General features: G+C 43.9%; 1 protein-coding gene across 1 annotated transcript in view; it reads left to right on the forward strand.

Annotated features, from left to right (window-relative positions):
• Positions 1 to 26,234, forward strand: part of BRINP1 (BMP/retinoic acid inducible neural specific 1) — an 89,904-nt gene that overhangs the window by 3,373 nt on the left and 60,297 nt on the right. Inside the window, exon 2 of the mRNA XM_026059769.1 lies at positions 24,979 to 25,246. Coding sequence (XP_025915554.1) covers positions 25,029 to 25,246 — 218 coding nt within the window. The 5' untranslated portion in view covers positions 24,979 to 25,028. The remainder of the gene's footprint in view (positions 1 to 24,978; positions 25,247 to 26,234) is intronic.

Consider the following 26,234-nt stretch of genomic DNA (forward strand, 5'->3'; position numbering starts at 1 on the left):
GCGGAGCGGAGCGGAGCTGATCTCCCTCCTCTCCCCGGCCTCGCGGAGCTGGAGCCAAGCGCTAATAATAATATGGGGGGGAAAAGGGGGGAACGATAAATAACAACAGGGCTCTCTTCTCCAAGGAGCCCAGGTGCAGCTGAATGGGTTTGGGCCAGATCCTTTCCCGGTGCAAGCCAGCAGAGCCCCGCTGCTGGGTACGGGAGTTACGGTGAGGATCTGGCCCGATACATGCAGGAATCTTTTACCCGGTGATGAAATGCAGCTACTTCTGGGACAGAGCCCAGCAGCTTTTCCGTGCCAGAAAATACTACAGGGGAAGTGAAAAATCACTTCATGCATTGAAAGTGCAGAGATGAACTTAGTGAGGCAGAATATAAATTACCCAGAGTTAGGTAGCTTGTGCCTTGTGGTTTGATTTACACCATCCCTCTTGCAAAAGTATCACGAGATTTTTAACAGCCGTAAGGACCTTGGCCCATTTCCTTCCAGGTCGTGCAGAGAGGCTTCCCAGAAAGGGACAACATCTGTGCACAGAAAGATCTGGCTTCTAAATAGATCCATGGACCATGATCTGATCTTGTGGTTCTTCCTCTTGCCTGAAAGATGGCTGCCGCCCAGAGCAGAATGCTGAGTTACTGAATGGTGCTGAGCTGAGTCGGGGGCAGAGCAGCTCCTCCTGGCTCTGTTAGACTCCCCAGAGCGTTCCTGGGTGCCGGGGAGGTCTCCTTCAAGCTCCCAGTGCAGGCTCTGCCCTGCCACATCCYGTAGACATGCTGCGACCTGAGCTCAGTCAGACAGGGCTGCAGCTCGTAATTGGTGCGGACAGGGAAAAAGCTATCAGCATAGAGGCCCGGGGAAGGAAGTTGGGTGTATCTACTGAGTTCCTCTATCGAGAGAAAGACAAACACGGGCAGAGCTGGACAGACGAATCCAGTGGCATTCACCAGGGCTTGGAGAGTAGATATAAGACAGCTATTGCTGACATAGTGGGCTAAGCTCTACTCTTTCAGCAAAGAAGAGCCAAGACTAGTGGGAGGGAGGGATAGGAGAAAGAACAAAATTCAGAGGAGCAGCTGATTTAATGACAAGTGAAGACAATTGAAAGACTCAAGTTTACTTCAGGGATGCTGGATCAGATCCTAAGTGAAGGTGGCATAAACTAGTCATAAACATGTCGCTTTGAAAAGTGGCTAGGAGTCAGAATCAGGATTCCCTTGATACTTGGGTTGGGGAGTTTAATACAACATGCCTACACCTTTGCACCCCTCCCTGCTCAGTGAGCTGTCTGCATGCATCCTCGAGGCAGGAAGGCCCGAAAGCAGCATCACCGGAGAGAGAGAAAGCAGCTTATTTATTTTTGCTATTTGTTCTCCTGAAGTCATGTGCTCTACATCCATTTTATTGTTGCCTACAAGGCACAGCTGACAGAGCTTAGCTACACACAATGCTATCGCTGTGTCTGCTGACAGGCCTGCTCTGAGAGCGGTGCCGGGTAAGAGTGGCACTAAGGCACTCATGGTTCGGGTGATGGTGTGCCCCTATGTGTTGACACAGTGGGCCCCGATGCTTGGACTTTCATACACATGATTCCCCCCTCCCATTTCAGAGAAACAACTAGTTGCATTGCTGATGAATTACCCCTTCCCCTGCAAATGGGAACAGCAGTAAGTTGGAGCAGCAGCAGCTGATCTGAGCAAACCATCTAACCAGCTTTGAATAATTGCCTTCAAAGTGAATAGCTTTTGCCGGACACATACCATTGGTGTGCACTGTTTATACTGGTGACAAAAATGCTGGACAGAGGTAGAAACTCAGATACCAGGAGCACCAGCACTGCTCGGGACCTATCTAGTGGTTCTCCTGAAAGAAAGTGAGCTCTTTCACATGGAGTTTGTGGAAGATAGAGCTTGGAGGCTTATGACAAGTCTTATTATAGCTTGGGCTTTTATATTGAGGCATATTATAGCCAAAATGTGTCGCAACGAGAGTACATGTGAAGAGCCTAGAACCACTAGATGTTAATCATCACAGCTTGTTGAAGCCAGGGAGTTAACTGGCTTCATGGTGAGTGAGGATCTCTTTCTTAGGGTTTGATTTAGAGTGTGATTTAGAATCTGGCTGGCACTCTAGATTCTGCTGCGTCTGTTATGATTTTGGATGCAGTTTTGGCCAGAAGTCCTGAGTCGGCACAACTCATCCCATTTAGCCGTCTCTTTACCCTGCTGGAGCTGCATATGAGTTTGTCAGAGACTGCAAACATTGGAGACCTTTGTGATAATTTATCCTTGCAATTGTGGATGCTACCTTGCTATATGGGTGGAAGACGGGGAGGGTGAGTTTTAAGCCATTGGCTTGTGCAGGCAATACTTTCTAGGTGTGATTGCCAGGACCAGAAGAATAAATTAAGGAAGTTTGTTTAGCAGTTCAGAGCTATAGTCAGAAAAGTACAAGGAAACTAAAAATAACCAAGGAAGGATGGAAGGAACTGAACTAAACTGTGATCTGAGGGAGGATGCTGACGTTTCAGGACAGGTAGGAAAACTGGGAAAAGCAGGTGTGAACTCTAGCTGGACTTCTGGGATCAGTGGAATTAACAGCAGAGAGGCAGACTATGAGTACCAGAGCAGCCTGGTTGCTTTTGGCATGTGACTGCTCTTCAGGCAGGTACAGATGGTGAGCAGGTAAGTGAAGCCCTCAGACATATGCTGGGGTACATATGTGGTTATGGGTCCCTCCTGGCTCAGACCACCTCCTTGCTTACAATATGAGGATGCTAGAGTTATTTCAGACGTTCCTGGTACTGCTCTATGCTGGGGGAGATTTGCAGACGAAATCAAAGGTGTGATTTGAGGGAGCAAGGAGAGTTTAGGCGATCTAAGGTGAGGCCAAAGAATGCTTGAGAAATACTGAGGAAGTCTAAGGAGATAACTAACAAAGACAGCATAAGGTTTGTGCTAAAATTGAGAAGGGAGATAAAATAGCAGCAATGAGGACCTTAAGACCAGCAGCTATTCCTAGAATTGCTTATGTTATGTTGTCCAAATTCTGAGCTGCTTCTGCAAAACAGCTCTGGGCTTTGCTGTTTTATACCTGAGAGTGCTGATAATGTGTTTATCTGTCATTCTCATTCTCCTAAAAGAGGATTGGAAAATATTGGAAAATGAGAGGGGTTGTTGTATGCATATTTTAAGCCAACTAATAGTTAAGTCTAACCAGCATCTTTCACTAAAGGAAAAGGCCCCCAGATAGAATTCTCCCACAATATTTATAAGGTGATGGCTTAAAGGGACTTAAGAGCTGTAATCTGAGTTCCTATAAGTATTTTTATAAAATCTTTTTTTTGTGCATTTGGAGAGACACATATATCGATCGTCTTACACAGTTACTTCTCGAGAGAGAAGAGTTAATAGCGGAGAAAGGCAGTGATCAGGACTAGATCAGTGTGGCTCAGGGTATTTGCTAGTGAAATGGAGGAAGGAGTGAAACATGGCGGTGATGGAGTTGGACTGGACCTCATTAAGATTGGGAACAACTGAAAAATGGTCTAATCAAAACAGTAGGAACAAGCACAGCCTGTTGAAACTGGAGGAATATTCTGCTCTGCAGAATGGGAAAAATTATGCAGGATCTGCCAAGAAAAAAACAAGCATCCAAGTCCGATGGAAGTCCCTTGAATCAAGACACTGAGACAGGACAATGGGGTAAGTGTTACATACCTTGTCACTGGATGAGGTGAAAGGTCCATTTAGCGCTGACTCCGTGTCCCACCATGGTCAGTAATGGACACTGAAGGAATCAGAAAGGCATGTATAAGCGATATCACTCCTGGGATAACCTTGCAGCTGGTTAGGGACATCCAAAGTCAGTAGTTGTCTCAGGAATGTCATGTGCAGTGTCACTGGGAGCCCTAGCTCTTGTGAGTGTGACTAATTCCTTCTTGAGTCCTTTTCTGCTTTTGGTTTTCACAATAYCCTGTTGTAATGAAATTAGTTATGGGCTGTGCACAAAAGTATTTTGGGTTCTTTTTTTCAGATCTGCTACCACATAATTTCTTTGAGTCCCTCCAGCTTTTATAGGACAAGAAAGAGTGAAAAATCATTTTCTGTTCTCCATCTCTGCTCTATTTCTGACTGGGCAGACATCAAATCATACCCCTTGTCTCCATGGCATGCAGGCCCCACTTCTACAGAGTGCTTAATCGAGTGCTTAAATATTGCTTAAGGAATATTAAGTATTAGTTTGTTTTTAAACATGTGCTCAAGTGTCGCTGACCCAATGCAATCATGGTTGGCTCTTCCAGGGCTGCAAAGGGCCTGATCCTGCAATCTGAGTCATGTAGACAGACCTCTAAGCACGGTCCCATGGACATAACGATACCTGTTTCCAGGATCAAAGTTGAAGCAACTGTTAATCCATATACATGCTGAGTGCAGAGTGAATCATGTTTATGATCTGCTGGAGTTCAGTTTCTTTGTTCCAAAATGCTGGTCAGGAAGGCAGAAGAAATATTCCCCAGGATATTATAAAGACTAACATATCATCTGAGGGAGAATCAATGGAGATTGATAGCAAATTAGATGGATACTGGAGACATTAAAAGGAATGATAGAAAATAGAAGTGATATTATAATTGCAGCATATTAATATATTTTAAATTGCTTTACAAATATTAACAAGATAAATAAGGAAAGACTGGAAAGAATGGTTTATTTAATCTGGGAAAGTTTGGAGTAAGAGGGACATTTGGGTTCCAGTATGAAAGTATATGAAGGTTAGAATGAAAAGTGATCAGAAACATTTTAACACTTTGATGATACAAGAACAAGGGGACACATCAAAATTAAAGGGCACAACTTTTAAAGCAAATTAAAAGGAAATAGTCCTTTTTTCAGCATATAGCGAAGCTAAACAATTCCCTGCTGCTGGATGTCATTGAGATGAAAGTCTGGATGGATTTGAAGCATAAAAGGCCGCATAACTTTGTAGCAACTAATAGCATTTGCAACTATGCAGTCTAGGACGATGGTAGTCAGAGCTCATGCTTCAAAGCAAAAGTTGACCATCTTCTGGGGTCAGGAAGGACATTACCTCTCTGCATAAAAAGAACATAATATGGTTGGCCAAGTAATATGACTGTATATGGTCGATCCTGCTATAAGCTAAGTCAGCAAGAGATTAGCAAATTGCTTCTGTGGGTGCTGGATTAAGATATTATAAAAAGGTTTTCATCAATGCCAGACAGAATATCAATCCAACAATCTGTTCTTACGTGTCARCTCCCACAAAAGTAATTTCACTGATTTCAGGAGATACTGAAGCAGGACATAAAATGGGCGGTTTGCAAGCAGCTGCAATGACCGTGAGCTGCACATTTCAGTTTCCTGTGTCACCACTTTTATCTGCAGAGTGGTGCAGAGCTCAGATGAGACTGGAGCCTCGCAGTGCTAGGTGCTGCACAAAGGCGTGCTCTACTCCCTGCCCTGCAGGGCCTGCGGTCTAGACAGATGAGGAGACGAGAAAGGCAGTGCTGTCACTTCTGCTCCATGCAAAGGGAAGTGCAGCAGAAGGCTAGGGGATCAATTCAAATCCTATTAGAGTCAGTGGAAGCATTTCAGTTGGCATGAATAGGAGTTTGGGCTTGGCCTTGACAGATTTTGCAAGTAGTCAGTGGGAARGTAACATTTTTAGACAGCAAGGCCTTAAATATCACAGTGGGACATGATGGACAGTTGAAAATCAGCCTCCAACGTATTTGTAAGATGTCACCTTAAAGAATTTGCTCAAGCTTACACAGAAGGTCTGTGGTAGAGAAGAAATGACTTGGTACATCCTGAGATTTAACCAAATTACTTTGGCTGGAGTGACAGAGTGGAGAGAGGAGATCAGTTAAGGAACTCATTAGCRTCCTATTGCCTCTCCCACCATCTCAGAGCTGGCTCTGCATTTTCTCTCCGCTGCCACAGCCCTGTGCACTGAATGCTCCTGAGGTGCCTCTCCTCAGGTGAAGGCCCATGTTGCCTGTCATGTGCCTGGCACAATCCTGCATCCTGCCCAGGATGCCCCACATCGTTTGGGTCATGTTGGTGGGAGAAAGAAGGAACCTACCTTTCTCCAACCTCTTCCTCTCACATCAGCTTTTTTTTTTCCCCAGTTGTCAAAGATATGTTTGGACAAAGGGAGAACAGGCTGTCACGTTGATCTGCCTTGCCTCTAGTGACAAATACATACATCCAGGGCTGTTCAGCTTTGACAGGTGAAACTTTTGGAGGGCTACTTGTCCAATGACCATATGCACCACCGTGCACACAAAAAGGAGACCACCCTTCTGTAGTCAGCTGAGACAGGTAACAAAACCGAGCTTCCTTCAGCCAGGTGGGAAGGATGAAAAGCTGCTGGCTATGAGGAAAGCATGTGCTCTAGATGGAATAAATGTCTGAGAGAGACGTGGGACTGGGGGCTCAGAGGGAGGGAGGGAGGAGAGAGCTGGCAGGTAGGAACACGAAGTTCAGTGGCAATGCAAGTGTGAATGCTGAGACAAGTTGTCACATCGGGACAAATGATTCCTTTGCTTTCTGGATAGCAAACGAGAGAGAGAGAGAGAGATGACGAGGAGGTGCAAATCTCCTGATGGGGTGTTGTGTAGGTGTGATGATTGCTGTGCTTATAGGCTTGGCTGGAAAGGGGAAGGATGGACAAGGGAGCTTTTGTCCTGCAAAATTCATGAGAAAGATGCTTGCAAAAAAGTAGCTGTTAGGTAGGATTGCAGTTTACCTGCATTATTGGAAGATTGATTTCTGATGAAGGGAGCAGAGAATGGAGGGGAATAAAAATTTATAGACAGCAAGAATGGAGATCAGAGCTTTAAAATGGCAGTTGTGAGTTAGTATTCTTGAAGGATTGGTTCAAATGTGACTGCAGAGACCACGGCCAGTGTCTGATTTCCAACCATCTGCATTAAAAAAAAAAAAAAGAGAGAGAGAGACAGTGAGCGAGAGAGAGACCAGTAGACTGGCCTCAGTGAAATTCTGCTGGATTTACCCCAGGGAATCAGAATTGTCCCTGCATTTCAAGTACCTGGAAGACTTAAAACACCGACGAGACTGCAAGACGAGGGGAGGGTTGAAAAGGAGAATGGCTGGCAGGAATAGGCAGATTGTAGACTGGCCTGGATAATTCAGGGATCTGTAATAAAACTGCATGGTGATGGATAGTGAATAAAAGACTACAGGTATATTATGGTTTACGGAGCACAGGACAGATGTGTCTCTAAGGAAGCTGCGATAATAAGTGGAAGCTAGCAGAAGACCAGGAGCAGTGGCTGTTTTGGGATGCAACAGCGCTGTGTGAATAAAGCAGCACCGTAGCAAGAGAGTTCAATCCCGACTCTGTCACCAACGTGTTATATATAACCTTGGGCAGGTCACTCAGGCTGATATCTTTCAAAGAGCTTTTTAAATGTATGTGTTTCCATGCACAGGAGCCAAATTTCTCACAGTCAAAGCTGCAGTTCTGAGCCCTCCAGCTCACGCAGTGGATGCAAACCACCCAGGGAACTTGGCTCCGAGTTTGGTATGAAGGAAAATTTGGATTTTTTGAAGAATTCAGCAACCAGTGTCCTCAGGAAACATAGGCCACCAGGCTGGTATTCAGCAGTGCTGGGCCTTTACGTTTTGAACGTTGGGCAAAAGCAGCACGGATTTGCATTGAACTCCCCCCAGCCCCCTAAAATGCCTCAGTGTTTAGAAGTACATCCTGAATTAATTTCTCTTTACATTGCCTGAGACTGCTAATGAAATTTGCCTTTTATTGGAATATAAGGGGAAAGAACGTATTAATTATATCTTTTCCCCTCTCTCTTGCACACAGATATTGGACTTTTAATTGTACAACATACGCAAGGAAATGTGCAAGCATGTATGCGTACACACACACACAAGTGCTTTGTGAAGCCTGGATAAAGAGTGCTGTTTAAGTGCAGCATATTAGTCTTGTTACCAAGTTCAGCAATTGCAGTAAATAGTAATTAATGATAAAGCTGCTTACATTAAAAAGAAGAGCAAAATAGGCTAAGTCCTTCCGTGCTTTCTCCTGCAGTGCTTCTCATTACTTTGTTTGTGTTTGAAAGGCAGTCATTATGTTTTTCCATAGTTCCATTTTGTTTTCTCACTGCTGTTCCTCCAGACTGCAAACATGGGGGACTGCCACATTAGGAAGGACACAGGTCTTGATTTGTGTCTCTCCCATAGCGGCTCGTGTCAGGGTAATGCACAGAAACATTTTCTCCCCTGTTAATGCAATAAGCCCAAGAAGAAGGGAGGGAGCTCTTCCATAGAGCCCGAGATCAGTGAAGAGCAGCCCCAAGCCCTTCGTGTACCAAATAAGAAGGTCCCTCTTTTGATGCTGGGGGCATGACCCTACCTGAGGTCAGATAATGGAGGTGAACGGATGGGCCAGGGGCAAATACACCCTGCTGTGCTTGCACAGCGTTAATGCTTGTCTGCGGATCACCATATGTAAGTTTTGRGGCTGGGGAACTGAAAAGAAGCAGAGACATACTCTGGATTTTATTTTTGTGTGTGATTCTAAAATTTTTGAAATGATGCAAGGCTGATTTCCGGCTCAATAGTGCAGTTTTTTTGTAGTATGATGTTGAGGATGCATACTGCATGCTGTCCGTATGCATGTGTGGAGTGTTTGGGAGTACAGTGTCTGCTGGGATAGTGCTGGAGGACTGTGGAGGGTTTGTTCATATTGCCCACAATTGCTGTTATTGAAGCAAATTGTAGCCAGAACTGGGTTTCATCTTAGTGGAAGCTTGTTTGTTCCTGAAAAGATCCCAAAAGCAAACTAATACAAAYGTAGCTTGCAGTTAGGAAACCCAGGAGCAAACTTAGGAGCCAAGTTCTAGAAACACCCAAAAATATTGAGATGCCTAACTCCTATTTAAGTGCCTCATTTTCTTTAAATCCAGGGGATGTAGGAAGATAAGTGGGTGATGTTTCCCTAGATACCTCTGGGACTGAGATTTCCAGCAGAGGCTGTGAGCAAGGTCCCATGCTTGATAGATCAGACACAGAAAAGGATGTCAGATTATGCCAGAAAAGCGGGTTCCCCGGTACATGCTGTTCCTGTCCCTGCGTGTCTGTGTCTCATTCAGAATGCTCTTTGGTGGTTTGAATAAGCGAGGGCTGATTGCAGGGAGCTATGCTTTTTTGCTTGATGTCAGACGCACTTGGACATCACACATTCCAATTTTCTATATGAACCTCATGCCTATTGGTGGCGTGTTAGAGAGAGCTGAGGTTAAAAAAAAGAGGAGAACTAAGAGAAGAGAAAAAATTCTGAGAAAATCGAGGGTAAAAGGAGATGCTGTGACTGTCTTAAAATAAAACAGTAGTAGATGGAAATTTTTAATGGAAAAAGTAAATTCAGCTTCTCTGAGATTATTTCTCAGGAACTTTTCTCTCATTTTTGATAGAAGGATTAGCCCACACATTTTTCTGTAAGTCTAATTATTTTACCTTAAGTTCACCRTTGAGTACAGGTTTAGACTAGAAGAGGGCAAAAGGCTATGAAAGTCAGCAGCTCAAGAAACTCACAGAAACTCAGCCTTGCTGAGATTCCTCATGCTGTTATGAAGACCTGACAGACAGCTATTTTAATTCCTAGTAGGGATGGATGAATAATGAATTTTCTTCAGTTTTGTTCTGAACCAAAAAATGAAAGGAAAAAAAAATGATTAGAGCCATGTCAACACAGTCAGGGTCGGGGGAGAAACAGAAAGACTTTTTTTGAGGAGGGGGGATGGGAGGAAAGGAAAATGGAATGTCACTTCAGAACTTTAAATTCTGCAGAAATAAAATGCTTTGCTTCATAATTAGATTATTTKGACTTTTTTTAACATTTGCATTTAGACCCACTTTGTAAACATTTCARTATAAAGCATATGATTTAGAATATGATGCAATCATGTACTTTGGCTCTTTTAAATTTTTCCAATTCCATTTTTTGACATTAGCTATTTAATGGATTCAACCTGAATTAATAAACATTTTCGGTTGATCCCCAAACACTTTTTGTGTGGCTAATTTTAGTATGTGTTAAAAATAATTTGACACAACTTCAGTGCCTATGATTGCAGTTTTCTTTATGTTACACRCAGTTAAAAACAATTCATACCCCACATAACTCACACAAAGGGGGCAGAGCAGCAGGAGATAAAAACAGAAAACAAAGAGATTTGGCTGAAGTCACAGAGTAAATCAGTAATAGAAATATCTATCGAAGCCTACACTCTTGATTTCCTTTCTCCTGCTCTCTCACTAGACTGCAGGTGAGTTATAAATCCYTTTCTCACCCATTAGATTTTTCTCATATTTCTTCCTCTCCTGCACTTTTTCATTCACACCTTCAGTTCTTTGTAACTCTTCTTTTAATTCTACTTTCCTTAGCCTTCATTGTGCATGCGGTCTCTTCTTCTCTCCTCCTCTGCTCCTCCTGTAGAAGACTACTAATGAAGTGGCAAGTGTTAATAATGTGTCTTGGCTGTGCCTGCTGTGATGGATAAAGAAGGAGCAAGGTGGGTGAAGCAGAAGAGTAGCAAAGAGGGAGGGAATGGGATGATCTGAACTGATTTCTGACTTCAGGTGGAGGAAGGTGGAGGACCTAGCTGCATGCTTCGAAGCCCTTACTGCAATGGCAGCACAGAGCTAAACTGGATGTCTAAGGAGGGGAGTGTAAGCATGGCCTGAAAGCTGGGAACTTGTACCCCTGGGTCAGTAGCCAAAAGGAGAGGAAAGACTTATAGGACTGGGAAGTGCTTGGGCAAAGAGGAACCAGTAGATTTATCGTCTTTGTTGTGACAGAACCTCAAACCTGGGCATCTCATACTTGATTCATCTGGATGAGTTTGTGCATGGAGACTTCTTCCAGTGTTCGAGTAATATCAGATGCAAATAGGCATATTCAATGAGACAGGGGTTACGGGTGCTCTCTGCACACTGGGCATTGCATGCTGGCAGGGATTAGACCGCCATCTGCTTGGTACAACACACATCAAAGGATTGGTACCTGCATCCAAGATGCTGCTGGAACTCCTGCTGACTTACTGAAGTTCTTCAGAATAACATTTTTGTCTCTGGAGCTTCTCTTGTGTGATTAATGGACAGATCTGGACAGAGTGTATGGATTTAGGGAGGAGAGTCATTTAAGGGTCAAATAGGAGAAGACACTGAAGAATCCATACTCTGGGCTGGTACCTCTAGCTCCCTGGAGGAATGCACATGATGGCAGAGCAAACACATGAGAGCTGGTGTGGGGAAACTGTGTTCATGCTGTGGGAACAAAAATATTACCTAGCCTGGAATCCAGGCAGGAGGAGGGAGAAAAATGAGATGTAAATTAGGAGCAAGCTTTCTTGAGCTGCTTTGGTCCAAGAATGTTATATCAAGAATAATATGAGCAAGAATAGTTGGATCTCTTTGTAAATAACCACATTAGACATGATAGATAACTTCAGGCTATTTTCATCAGCATGGTAGTCTCTAAATATCCATCTTTCTTTAGAAAGTCCTTCCAAACAWATTTGATTTCAAAGGGATAATCCAGGTAGCCATATTCCTGTTCTGCATTCAATTCATCACTCACAGAAAATTATTTTCATCTAATTCCATGGCTGCAGTTGAAGAAAGTCTGTTTATTCCTTTTCCACAGCAGTGTCTCTTTCTCCAGCAGCTCTGACTAGCTGGTATATACCCTGGGGAATGTTGAAGCAGAATTAATTAATCATGACCACTGATGGAGGTGTTTTTCAGATTTGGATTTGGTCAGTTGATTGCACAGGGACTTTCTGAGAGTCAGGCAACTGAAGAAACAATGTAATGTCTACTCTGGATCACTTTTAGACAGGGTCACTTCAGGAGGGTAYGGAAGCATGTGGGATCTGACAAGCAGTGGGCAAAATGTAGCAGAAAGCAGCTGTGTGAATCCTGGTGGAGGGGACCACTCTCTCCCTTTGGCAGGGCACTGTACCAATGAAACTTTAGACTGCAGTTTAACATATCCTCTTCCATTCCCAGCCCATGAAGGGGGCTGATGAAGGTGTGAATCTTTCAGCATCTATGAGAGAGCCTTCCGGAGGTCCCTCATTTTGCATGTCCCCTTCAGTGCAAGAGGAGTTGTAATGGCACCTGGCACATGCCAAACTAGAAGTCACCCCTTCAGCATGCCCACAAGTGATGGCAGCTCTGGCCAACTGCACAGGTTGTGCTGAAGCAGTAACATTTGTGTTACAAATAGCTCCCAAGTCTTCCAGACCCTCTCCCTTCCCCTTGTAGTGTTGTGCAGAGCATGTGATATTCTTCCTGGTCAATGATTTCCTCCTGGCAGTGGAGAAAGGTCAAGTGTCCATGCCAATTCTTTTCGATCTGTCAGCAGCCTTCAAATCCTCTGGCAATGAAAGGCTAATGATTTGCAGCATCTGGCATGGATGGGCAATCTCTCCCTGCAGGAGCATTCTTCCTTTCCAAGGAGAGGCCACAGTGTGGCTTGGGGTGAGGAAGCATTTCCCTCAAGGACTCTTGCAGGGTGTAATTCTGTGCTCAGTTGTGCTGTTGCTGTCAGAGGGACATGGGCTGCAATATTATCAACATGCTGATGATGGGCGATAAGGCCAACCTTCAAGTAAATAATCCCCACCTTTCAAACTTTATCATCCTCAGACATMATTTTCTCCCTCCAACTTGTTTCATTGTTGTCTAACACAGAAACAAAAATTGAAGGACTTTGTTCCTTTCCTGCCCCAGAGATGAGGCCAGACAYACAGAAATGTCATCGGGACATTAGGATGGATTTATGCAGGGACGGCTAGGTAGAAACATCAGCCTTTAATGGAAGCCTCAGTCTACAGCAGTGCTCACTATTAGCAAAGAGCTGTAATCAGCAGTGACAGACCAGCTGGAGCAACAGTAGATCAACCAGGAGGATCTGCATGCAAAGGTGCACTTTGAGCAGCTGTGCAGGGGAATACAGATTCCAAGTTGTGGTGACTGGCAATAGTCGGGTCCCTTTAAGAGGAAAAGCAGTGAGGAAAGTCCCTGCTCTTTTAAATACATCTCAAAACCTTGGGATGTTTCCCCTTTTTCCCCCATCTTGCACAAAACACCAACCGCTGTGTTCACCCCTGCGAAGCCCACCYGGTCGGGGAGGGAGTAATCCCTCTTGCCGAGGGATGCCGGCAGCCTTGTGACAGGGAGAAGCAGCCCTCACTACCTCTTTAAACTTTCTTGTACTCTGGGGAAAAGGAGGAGAAGRAAGAAGGTGGCCTTAGCAACCACCTCTGCTCTGCACGGTCGTGGCCCTCCATCCAGCAATACCAAGTGTCCCCCTCRCCTTTTCCACCCCAGAGGTGTCCGAGCCCGAGTCAGCCCAGCTCCAGCTGGCCCTGGCAAGGAGGATGCTCTGCCTCTTCTCTGCCTCCTGCTCCATCCCCACCACCAGGCACAGCCCAGCCCTTCGCCTCATATTGCCACCCTGCCTTTGTATGTATTGCACTCGGCGCTTACGTTTCGAATGGACTCCTTGTCCTCTCGCCGTGCAGCTCTGCGAGCGGGTGCTGGCAGCGCTACAGAGCGCAGCTCTCGGTACCGAGACCCGSTGCCCTCAATCTCTTATCGAACTGCAGTGAATGCGCAGGAGCCGTTGGGGACATTTTCATCCATGAAATGAAGAATCAATCGAGTTGCCTCATTACRGGCTCTGCTCCGAGCTGCAGTTCTCTCCTTCCCTTTCGCCGCTCAGCTTGCCCTTTTTTTCAACCCGCTTTCACCACCACCTACACAAACTTGGTGGTGCAAATTCACTGGTAGCAGTTCCCCTCTGCTACGCACAGAAAAGCAAAAATGTGGGTTTAAAAAAAAAAAAATAGAGAGACCAGGTAGACTTCCAAGGAAGAGGTGGAACGTATATTTCAAAAGTGCATAAGTGGCTTGGAAAGCAAAGGCCCCACGAGGTCAATGGTATTCAGACTTTTAAATCCCTGATGCTGATGAAAACATGACAAGCAAATTCCACCCTGGGAAAATCTGCATTTTTTTCCTCTTTTTTTCTTTCTTTCTTTCTTTTTTTTTTTTTAAGAAACAGAGAACTTGATTTTCTGATGTGCAGAGGGGACTGAACTTGTGCTATGCAGTTATTGAGCTGACAGTCAGAGCTGCTTGGAAAATGGACTTGCTATTTYCTCAGGAAATTATTGTTGTTTGATTTGCTCTATTTGTGTGGTGATTTTTTTTAGCTCCATTCTGAATCAGAACCCTGCTTCTGCAAAGCTCTTATGGCCTAAAAATTCAAAATTAATAATAATTTGAGACCAGCAATATCTTCTGTTTCTGTGGTGCTAAAGCACAAAAATGCTATTGAAAATATTTAACATAATATACAATAAATAAAACACTGTGAAATATTATATGCAAAATATACTTTAAAAATATTAAATATATATCCACACAATACAGAATATGTAAAAATGTCAAAACAAATTAATTGAAACAACATAAAAATAATGTGTTTATCTCCTCATAATGAAACATTTCAGTATAACTGAAATGAAGAGAGAAAATCAAAATGATTTGTTTTGACATTTTAAACATAAAAAAGTTTGTAAAAATTGACATGTTCCCATGCAACATTTTGATTTTAAGAGAACTGCATTTTCCTGGGAAAAAACTGTTCTGTCAAGATTTTTGACCAGCTCTGCTTACAGTCTATCTAAACAGACAAGCATCACAGCCAAGACTCTCAAACACTCCAGGTGGTCAGAAGATGGATTTAGCACAGAGCAGAACAGTCTCAAAGAAGGAAATAAATAAAACTCACAGCTAGAGGTGGCCTTAAACTTGGGTACCAAACTGCCTTCACGTCTGAGGTGTTCAGAGCTGAGTGGTTTTGGTCTCTAATCCTAGTGAGGGCTGAGTTCCTTCCATTTCTAGGGAGTCTGTATTGTGAGACTGGCTCACTGATGAAAGAGAGACGACTTGTGATGGTCAGATGCCAGCGCAGATTCTCAATATCCTCTGGGATTTTTCAGTTCTTGGCACTGGTTGGGGCCTAGCTAGTAACAACCCTTCTGTGTTTGACAGATTAATACTGGTAAGTATAAGAGGGCTTTATTCAATACGCATCCTTCCTTCTCAGTGGAAATCCCAGACTTAGGGCTTAGCGCATAGGCTGAAATGCAGCACTGCAGGTAGATTGGCTCTAGGATTCAAAGCTGATGAAGACAGCCTTGGTTAGAAATTCTCCCACCTTCATGATACACAGATTTTAAATCTACTCATTATATAAATGCAGTTTCAGGTTAATTTGAGCTTCTAATTTAATATGCTGTTCTGAATTGAGAGTTAATATGATATCTGATTATCCTTTTGCAATGAGATCCAACCCAAGCCTCATTGCCTTCAATAGACCTTCCAGCAGAACCTGTGGCTGCTGAGAGCTGCATAGATGTGCAGCCAGAGCAGGAGACCTACACTCAAGATATCTGGCTTCTGTTCCAGAAGCTGCCAGTAAAGTAGTGTTATTTGGGGCTATTACACATTCTTAGCTCAAATTTCTAGCCTGAATTTAAGCTCCTATGTATGAAGGTGCATATAAATGCCTCTATACAGGGAGGCAGGGCAGTACATGGAGCTGAACCTGAGTCTTTTCAGCCTCAAATCAGTGACCTGTGCACTAAGGAGTCCTTTCTGAATACTTAAATCAGTGGCTGTGTCTCTGTGGGTGATTCGTATAACATCTCTAAGTCACCAGGCAGCATCCCTCTGTCGGGACCAAGCRTATCAAACCCACATCAGCAGCCTGTTTTCCCAACCCCAGTTCTAGTCACGGCTCTGCTCCTCTGTGGAAGTCTGAGCCATGCAGTCCTTACGACGTCCGAGCTTGCCCCCAGCGCGGTCTGGCAGGAGTTTCGCCCAGGGTCTAAGGTAGTGACTGCAGGAGCCTGCGAGTCTAGATTCATGAGATTTTTATGGCCAGAGCAATTCTTCAGTTGCTTGGTGTGACAGGAGAAGTGGATCTGCCTTGGGTGAGAATTTGCAGCCATCAGCAATGCCGGGTCTCTTTTCCCTCCCCTCTTCAGCTGCCCCTGGTTGCTTTGGCTTCATCTAGCGTGAATGGTGGCAGAATCTGGTGCCGACAGAAAGCACTGAGTTAAATGGTGCTTTGCATCCTGGCAGGCAGGGCTGTCATTACCTGAGCAGCAGGAGCTGCACCAGGAGAAGCAATGGCCTGTGGATTTTAACCCCTTGTGCACTTCCAGCCAGGGATGCCAAACACAAAAGACACAGGTCAAGAACTAAGTTCCTTTCTGAGAGGCAGGAAAAATAGGAAGATACATAATTTGCAAGGACCATTAGGTAAGCGCAGCTTCTTAGCATACCAAAGGAAGCAGTGTTAGCTTGTCTTTCCTATACCGCATGGAGCAGGGTCCACTCCGTGTGTTCATGGTGTGAAGTGCCCTGCCCAGGAATGAACTTCAGAGCAAAAATATTATTGCACGGAATGTCTGGTTTGGGATAACAGTTGGCCTTTTGGATTGAACACCACATCATTGCTCCTCAGGGCAGTTTTGGCACTGATTTTTTTTTCAAGCCCTCTGCTTACAGGTCCAAAAATTGTTGCAATGGAATATATTAGAAAGGCAAGACTGGCACGCAAAATGGAATAGGCATGAAAAAAAGAACCAGAGCTTCTGAACTCTGCCCCAGACCTGCTCTTTAAACTTACATATCAGATTACTTTCTTTTGGAATTTTCCCATARAAATGGTAGAGAATAGTAAGTTTTTTGTTGATGTGTATTGTGTAGGGCAGGTGTTTCTATGAATTCTTATTCCAAAATGCAACAAAAGTATTAAATGAATTTGGACATTTCCTTTTATGCATAAATTACAACATGTATTTTGGCTCAATCAAAACACACTGTTTAAGAAAACATTTCATTTGGGGTTTTAATGTATATTACTCAACACACAATGAAAAACAAAACAAAATCTTGAACCAATCCTTTCCAAACAGAAAACTCAACACATTCTGTTCCGAAGAAAAGCTGACTTTATCAAAATGCTCTTTTTTTTCCCTAAATCAACAAATTTCTACAAAGTGTTTTGCCTCTGATGAATTGGCATTTTTCTGACATAAAAATGAGCAATCCAAAAAAATTCTAAGCAGCTCTGTTGCAAGTCTTAGCTAATTCTGGAATGGTAGCGTGAAGGTGCGTAGGAAGGATATTGCAAGGAGATGTAGCACTGTACTGCAACTTAAGAGATTTGGGTTGAATTCCTGGAGCAGTTATAAAATGATCTGGGACAAGCCATTAATATACCATGCCTCTCAATTTCCATTCTGCAAAATGGGAAAAACAGCATTTCCCGATCTCCTAGAGCTACTGCAAGGATAAAAACCTATTAGCACTTATGAGATTACTGGACTTTGATATGAGATGTATGAATATTGAGGAAGACAGAAGACAGCTGCATTTTGGTGTAACTGAGAATGAAATTATGGGCAAGTGGTCTAGCTTGGACAATAATTTAATAACAGTAGGCATAATTTCAAGTTCAGGGCAGTGTTTAATAGAAATCAGTGCTCACCGCCCACCATATTTTTTTTTCATAAGCAGCTCAGAAAAGTGCAATTTATCATTATTATTATCATCTATATTCATTCTATCTCTACCACTTCACAAATGAGAGGAGTTCCTCACAAACATCTACAAAGCTAGCTCATTATCYGGCCTCCCTATTTATAACTCTCATTTATGACAATAGCTATGAAAATCTTGCCAAAGTAGGGCTGCTGGTGTGCTGACACCACTGCTCAGCCCACTGAGCGGTATTATCTCACTGTTCCCTTGCATTCCCCCATCTGTCCCTGGCCATCTGGTGTCCTTGGTCTTCTAATTAGATTGTAAGCTTTGGGGGGCATGGACCGCCTTTTCAGTTTCTGTTTGTACAGCACCTAGCACAATAATGTTCAGTCCCAGATTTAGCAGGACTGTGCTCATAATGCAGTTCTTCATCACACATCTGGATGCACATGGAGTAGATCCTATTAATTTGGTTTCAAATCTGCTGAGCACTGGCAGATGGATCCCCTTTCTAAGCAGAGACCTGAACCTGGGCTTCTGAACGATGGCTTTGGCACCTTGGCCAGTAAAGGTCAGGGACAGATTTATGGCAAGGACTAATAGCGTTTAATTCCCTCTGCTAACACTGTCCAACAGCACCTGATGATGTGACTTGGTAGAAGTTGCTTGCCTGCCACAGTTCTTTGGTTTTGAGCTACCTCTGCCTCTGATCCTCACTGTGATAACACCGGTAGTTTATAATTAGCTGGAGTGCAGGGACAAATGAGCTGAAATCAGGTACCTAGTTGTTACCAATGTGATTCTCGCCTTGCTATAGGCAGGGAGTAATTAGAATTCYTGAACAAAACCTGCTCCCTTTAGGCTGCTGGTTGAACTGCATTAATAACAAAGGATTCGTAGGGTGTTTTTGGTTCACTGAATACTCTGACAAGTTGTAAGCAAAGTGTTGACTAGCTGAAAAGAAAAACCTTTTTTTCTTCAAAGTCATTTGGGGTCAAAAGAAATATTTTTATCACTGTTCTCTTTTAAGAGGCTGGAAGGGCTGTTCAAAAGCAAAAAAGAAAAACCCAAGTAATTTCAAATGGAAATTTGGAAATGTTTCCCCTCGAAGCTCTCAAAACCAAAACATTGACTTCTCCCAATTATTACTTTTCTCAGCATGAACAATTTGGCAAAACTGATGTGAATGCATGAACTGTGTTGGTATTTTTGGAGAGGCATTTCTCATCTCCCCTCCTCACCTTTCCTCCCCCAGAATGTTTCAGCTGATGATATGCCTCAGGTTTAACTGCTCACGCATATTTCAAATTAAAATAGATAAAGAAAAAGTGGAAATTTAGACACTGATCAGAGCAGAGTGGCTGAGGTTTGGAGAGGGATTCACCCACTGCTGCCTGAAATGAAGAAGTCCCACTTCCATAGAGAAATAGCTCTGCAATCATTTGGGATTTTATTATGTTGCATGCCAAAGTCATCCAGAAAGTCAGAGCAACTGCTGGATTGCTGTTCCATCTCTCACTCCAACCAGATATGAGCCTCTGTAGTTTGATCTAGGGCAAAAATGGCCAAATTCTGCCTTTCTAGGGGCCGAGTTTACCCCCAGAACTTCACACGACCCAGTGAATCCTGACGGACTCAGCTGGGTTTATCTTCCCCATCCCTTTCCATCCATTCTCCCTGTTTTCCCCTGGCTCCAGCATGCACACATAGATGTCCCCAGTTTGGCTGGCTCACTGGCCAGCATTTCCAAAGGATATCCAAAACTGCTTCATGGGCAGTATCTGTCTCCCAGCACTTTCACGAGCCATGCCTGAATTAGGTGCAGAGCATAAATGATGCTGTTCCTGTTGCACCCAGCAACTTACAAGGAGTTAAATCCTAAAAGTGTAGGACAGTAACTACCTGTCCGGTAGGAATGTAAGTGTACAGTTAACTTAAAGCAGAAGTAGTTGAACAAAATCTAAGAGAATATCTCCCATGCTTAAAATTAAGCATACACTTAAGCTGTTTGCTGAAATGAGGTCAGACGTTTGTCACTTTGCAGGGTCGAGCTCTAAACTAACATAAGCTGTTTCATCTCTCCCTTGACACTTCAGTCTTTTACTAATTTATCAGCATCCTAAAGCAGTGTGTGAAGTTGCTGCAGAACAGAAGTGTTTCAGATACAAATAGCAATTGTTAGCCTCTTCCCTCTGGTAAATGGCAGCAGGCAGAAACCTTTCTCAACCTGCCAAGAACCAAATGTGGGACGCAAGAAAGAATTATTGGTGCATGAAGCTTAAAGAGATAGGGGGCTTATTTCTTTACTTCAAATAATGCGTTCAGTAATTTCTTTTTCCTGAGTCTGCATTTCTGATGGAAGTAGTTTACAACAGTGAGCATGAGAAAACAGAAGGGATGTGTGCAAGATCAATTTGAATCTAACAGAAGGGATGAATGAAAGGTACAGAGGTTAGAAAAAAGGTTTAAAATCCCAGGAGGCAGAGGAAAAGTGTGGTTGTTTAGAACAAGCAACGGAGAGGCAGAGCTCCTGCGTTCTGCCTTTCCATTTATAGCAGTGAGGTAGGGCTACACAGCTTCCCCTATATGAAACAGATCTGGCAATATCATTTTGTGCAAAATCTGTCTTTCTTAGCTATCCCACTGTATAAAAATTATCTTTTAAGTGGCTAAGTAGAGACCCAACTTTATTCCGTTCTTCTTATTTCAAGAAACAACAGGGATAACAGCACTTGCCTGCCTTACTAGAATGCTGAGAGCTTTAATTAATGTCTCTAATTCAATTTGAACTCCTGGGATAAAAGGCGCTGCCTTGTGACAGCAAAGGTATTGCCCAAAATAGAATATAATTAACACACAGATATCAATCACAATGAAATTAAGTGTACATTCAAATGCAACCTGCACTTTGCAGAAAGTACCTGCCTATTTTTCCTCCAAGAATCCTGAAGAAAGACTCATAAGACAAGGAACATTAAATGCTCCAGGTTGAATTCAGATTAGAATAAGGCCATATTAAACCACCTAACAAACTAAGAGGAACTGTAAAAGAAATCTACATTTGCACTGAAGGATGTACCTTCATGATGGGCAATGCTGGAAAGTGACTGTACCATGACGAATAACCAGCACTTCTAACATTTTCTTCTTGCTGTACTTATTTACCCTTAACTCTAGCCTATGTCCTGCTTCACTCACCAGTCACATTTATTAAGAGGGGTGACACTTGCATGATCATATTTATTGACATGAACCAAAGGACCCAGATCGCTGCATAACTGTGTAATGTTTCTGAGTGGAAATGGGCTGTGGAGCTTGAATTCTTTCTAACTGCCACATTACAAACAAAGCTCGCTGGCTCCTTGAGAGGTTATCATTCATTGCTGTTAGGAGAGGAATGCCTAGTGAGCCGAATGTGCGGCAGGACTACATTTTGCTAAGTGTTATGCACAAAAGATGTCTTCTCCAACAAGTTCACAGTCCAAATTGGTCACACATAAATACTATTGTATCTCCAAGCTGACAATTAGAAAGTAAGGCAAAAAAAGCATGTGAGGGCATAGCCCAAGGTCATAGAGGGTGTGTGGGTCAGAAATGAACAGAATTTTTGGATTCTTGAATCAAAACCCAGTGTATGTGCTGCTCCCATCCTCAAATGTCCTTTACTGTAGAGATTGCTTTTGAACTGAATATAGCTTATAATTAGGCTTGGATCTCCTACCAAAGGGCTGTATACATGGAGACATCCCCTTCCTGCCCCTTTTTGCCCTGTCCCCTTTGCAAAATCCCCAGGACGTGGCTTACATCAGTGGAGATCCGTAATGYCATGTAACAAATTAATTTCAGACTCAAACTTGTTAGCAGTTAGATTGAATAGACCTCACAATATTGCCTTAGACACAAAATGATCCCACTTTAGTAAGCTTTATGGCTTCCACAGGACCAGCCCTGTGGTATGTATTAATATTTAATGTGAAACAACATCTCTACAGCAGAGATGGAGGGGAAGTGGGGCAGATACTACTGAAAAATTAAACTTGGTTGTGTGATAGTTGTCTAGACCAAGTTGTGTTCTGTCATCCTTCATTGCCTCAGGCACCTTTCCATGTTCTCAGCACTGATACTTCCAGCCAGCTTCCAGACTGGAGATGTGTCCGCTTCTCCCAGTTATCTCAAGAAATTCTCTCCCCATACCTTAACCCCTAATGAAGAGCCATCACAACTCTATTGATCCTGACTCTAACCTTGACCTAAAAAGAAAGGGAGGGAAGATAAAGATAAGGAAGGGGATATTAGTGAATATCCCCTCTCTTTTGTAAGCTGAAGTTTCCCCAATGTATGATGCTCACATGTGAGATGAGAGAGCAGGGGTTTCTCTGAAATCCACTTCATTTGGCTCTTCTAGTATTTCAGTTCGCACTTGGACTGTACTGGCAACTGGAGGTGAGCAATCACTCCGGTTTGATATGTAAAATCTTCCTTTCTCTCTTTGCAATAGAAATTCAATAGAAAGTGAAATGTTTAAAGGAAAACTGATCCAGGCTGGCTGATGAAGGAAGTAGTTATGGAAGGGTTTAATGAGCAGACGACTAAGTGAGTTTGGACGACGTGTACAGAACAACTGATCGTTATCAGAAGCAAATCTGCACACCCGCCTGATGGCAAATGTGCTGAGTCTGCAGCTGTTTACAGTGGAGGGAGCACACTGGAGATATGCTAGGAGCAGCAGGGCAGAGAAGCAGCCTGAACTGAGGGCCAGGAGAAATGAATTTCTGAACTGGAATCTGGAAATGCCGAGGGTGGGATGAAGCTGAGAACATTTCTCAGGAATCGTATCGGATTCATGATTTCTGTGAGTGGAAGCACTGTATTGTAGCCTACTCGGAATACACCGTATTCCCTTCACTGTGGGTCTGGAAACTCCTCAAGCCCCATTTTGGTAAGGTAGGGTAGAATCATTTCGTTCTGACAGGTGAAAGGCTAAAGCACAGAAAACTGTGCCGTGCATGGTTGAAGTAGGAGTCAGCAGTGAAGGCTAATATTAAATATGTCTCCAAAACAGTAACAACCTCCTCAGTCAAGATCTACAGGTACTATTAAGTTTAATTGCAATAATATTCTATCTCTAATTAGAAAGGAGTTTTTATGTGCCCAATAGAAAAAGCTAACATTCATTGCTCTTCCCATACTTAACTTTTTTCCATTTTTCATGTAATGCAACAGCTGACTGTCATTTTTAACCAGACTTACACAACTCCGTTTTGTCAAGTGCTGCTGAGCTCAGTGCAGCTCCACAAACACATGCTGTGCACACGTGCAGACTCCCACACGCTCCGGCGCACACACACACTTGGCACTCATGCTCCCTGTCGCACTTCCAGGTTCGATACGCCCACACAGAAGACATGCACGCTCGCTGTCATGGGCTGCACCTTTGCCATGCTCCCAGAGAAACCGCCTGCAGCAGAAGAGCTGGCCATGCTGGCCACAGATGCTGATGCTCTCTGGTCCATACCACCAGCCAAGTGCTCACATTCACAGTCAGTGCTGCGGATGTGCTTGGCACCTCCAGCACAACGCCATGTGGCCTCTCCTACAGTCCTAGCAAGACCCTTTTGCCCTTAGGAATTACAAACTTTCAGGGTGCCTATGGTGGAGTCAGACCCATGACCAGAAGGGCCGTTTGGAGATGTACAAATAAGCCTGAAACCAGAAGTCACGGTAACAGAGTTCTGCATAGTCCAATTTCTCCTGCTTTAAAGAGTAGCTCCAGTCTCTCTATGCTATATTCTCCAGAAGTAGGTGGGTTTTGGCTGCCCTGAGGACAGGTTTTGGCTGGATTTGTGCACCCAGAGCAGGAGACACAGCCTCAAGATGACTCTGAAAGCCTGGGCACATCCCCCCAAAACTCAGCAAGGCAGCCAGATGGACAGGAGGTGGGCAGGAGGTGGAACACATCCTGCTTATGGAGATGGCTTTTTCAGAGCAGCATCAACAACTCCCAGCAACTGCAATATAGATGTTTAGCTCTGATTAATAGGGAACGCAAGCTGGGTTGCTGCTATAGTCTCTTTGCTGCTACGAAGCAGAAAGGGAAGAGCACCACGCCAGGCGCAGGGTGCCGGCTAATCAAGCTGCTCACCTTCCACCAACGGAGCACAAGGCTTCGTTTGGAGAGGGGGCATCATGCCAACAGCGTGACTGTGGAGGCGGATGATCTAATGGCTGAAATGCTGGAAATGGGAGTCAGGAGACGAGGGCTCTCTTCCAGCTGTATCGATGGCTTGTTGTGTAACCTTTGGCAAGGCATTTCACCCCTCTGTTTCCCTTCCCACTCATCATATGTCTTGTCTATTTAGACATTAAACACGTTGGGGAGAGAAACTGGCTCACACTGGGGCTGCCTGCAGCCACAATTTGACAGAGGGGCTGTGCAGTGGGCAGTCGTTCTCCGGTCGCGTGAGCAGGACTGTATCCTGCACCAGGTGGTGTGAAGCATCCCCTTAAGCTCCCTAGTAAATCTCCCAGCACTGAATGTGCATGTTCAGTGTGTCGCCCTGTGGAGCCTTGATCTTGAAAAGAGCCTCGAGGTGCTACTGTAATCCAAATAGCAGCAGACCTTGCCCTCCCCCACCAAACACACACATCCCAAACACCCAGGCAGGAAGGTGGGTTGGGGTGATCTTCATCTTTCAAAGTTCAGCAAGATTTCATAGGGGTGTGTGTGTGTGTGTGTGTGTGTGTCCATGTGTCCTCATGTGCTCATCTCTGAAACCTGGATAATTATTTTATTTCTTTTTTGGCAACACTTTAAAGTAAAAGCTGGGTCTTTATAGATTGTTCAGGTTGCATGGAGTATGGATTACAGATCATCAGAAAGACATGAAAGGAGAAGACACGTTTCTCTGGCACAACATTAAAGGTACAATAAATGGGTAATTGTAGCCTAGGGTGCGGCCACCTTCTGTGCCCAGCCTTCGCTCATCTTTGCAGCATTGCAGAGAATTTCACGAGGGAAATGATGGACAAGACGGGGTGAGGATATCTCAGGCCAGGACCTGGTTATTTCAAAGGTGATATATGCTTAGAAGGTTAAAGGCATCATGTAGGCGCATGAATAAAACACTGCCAAATACTCTAAGCTGTTAACACAGACAGACTGAAGGCTTTTAAAACTTGATTTTTCATGTCTATTTTCACCCTGAGAGAAGGTTGTCAAAGGATCAAAGCAATTCCAGTTTTTAAACTCTCTCTTTCTCTCCCTCCTCTCTTCTCCTTCCCGTCCATCTCTCTCTCTCTTTCTTTCCTTCCTCCTCTTCCCTCTCTGTTTCAACAGGACTCCACAGAATGGAGCAAGAATGAGAGGAAAAAGGCAGACAGAAAAGCATGAACTGGAGGCTTGTTGAGTTCCTCTACCTCCTGTTTATATGGGACCATATACTAGTACAGCCCTCCCACCAGGACCCAGCTGCTACCAACCAACATGTCTCCAAGGAATTTGATTGGCTTATTTCAGACAGGGGGCCTTTCCACCACTCGCGGAGCTACTTATCCTTTGTGGAAAGACATCGTCAAGGATTTACAACCAGATATAAAATATACAGGTATGTTGGTTTTCTACAGCACTCATAGCTCAGATAGGTTGTTAGGTGGGGGGAACGCAGCTAGCTCCCATAGAGTCAAGGCTTGTAGTCAATGGTGAGACATGTCATTGTCCCCGTTCCACCTGGAAATGCTTCTTTGATTCTTCACCACCCTCAGCTGGCAATGCAAGTTGCTTCAAAGACTCAGATGTAATGCTCTGATAGTGAGATGAAGGCACTGCGGGACTACGGCAATGAGCACAGTGGAGATCAAGACAGAGAGGGGCCAAAGGTGTGGGTGTACTTCTCATGTGGGGACAGATTAACCAGATAGGTGCACAGATATGTCTGTCAAAATGAATGTACCAATGGGCAGACCAATCATCCATACCACACTCATGCATGTGTACTTCCAACAGCTTAAGGTTTGTGCAGGCAGGAACAAACATAAAGATGCTGAGACACACTTCAGTACATTCGTTCTCACACTGCTATGCACGCACCATCACTGTGTACTGCCTACCACGGGCCTTTGCAGTTTATCTCCTTGTATGAGTCAGACTTGCTTCCAGAACTATGAGCTTGATTTAAAAGTCATTCAAATAAAAAATTAAAGAGAATAGGCAGAATTAGGATTTTTCTTTGCCTTCTAGGTTTTGAAGACTTTGTTGCTGCCCATTTCAAGTTCTTCTTGGCAGCTGTGATACCTAGAAAMATACTTTTCTTTTTTTATTTTAATATGAAAAGCTGAGATGTTTGTGTGAGCCCCCTACTAGAGCAACAGATGTTTTGGAGGGAAGGGGAACAAGTCAGCAAGTGTCATGAGATTTAGACTAAAACCATAAGAGACTGCAAAACTCTCATAGACACATGCACATTTACATAATTATATAGTCCTGTTGCATTTCTGAAAGACACTTGCAAACACAACTACACAAACTAGTAGGTAGGAAAGCAGTAGTTAATAGCCTACTGTAAACATGCACACAGATACACGCACACTGCCATT

Source organism: Apteryx rowi, unplaced genomic scaffold, assembly GCF_003343035.1.
Source record: "Apteryx rowi isolate R43461 unplaced genomic scaffold, aptRow1 scaffold_16, whole genome shotgun sequence".
Classification (NCBI taxonomy): domain Eukaryota; kingdom Metazoa; phylum Chordata; class Aves; order Apterygiformes; family Apterygidae; genus Apteryx; species Apteryx rowi.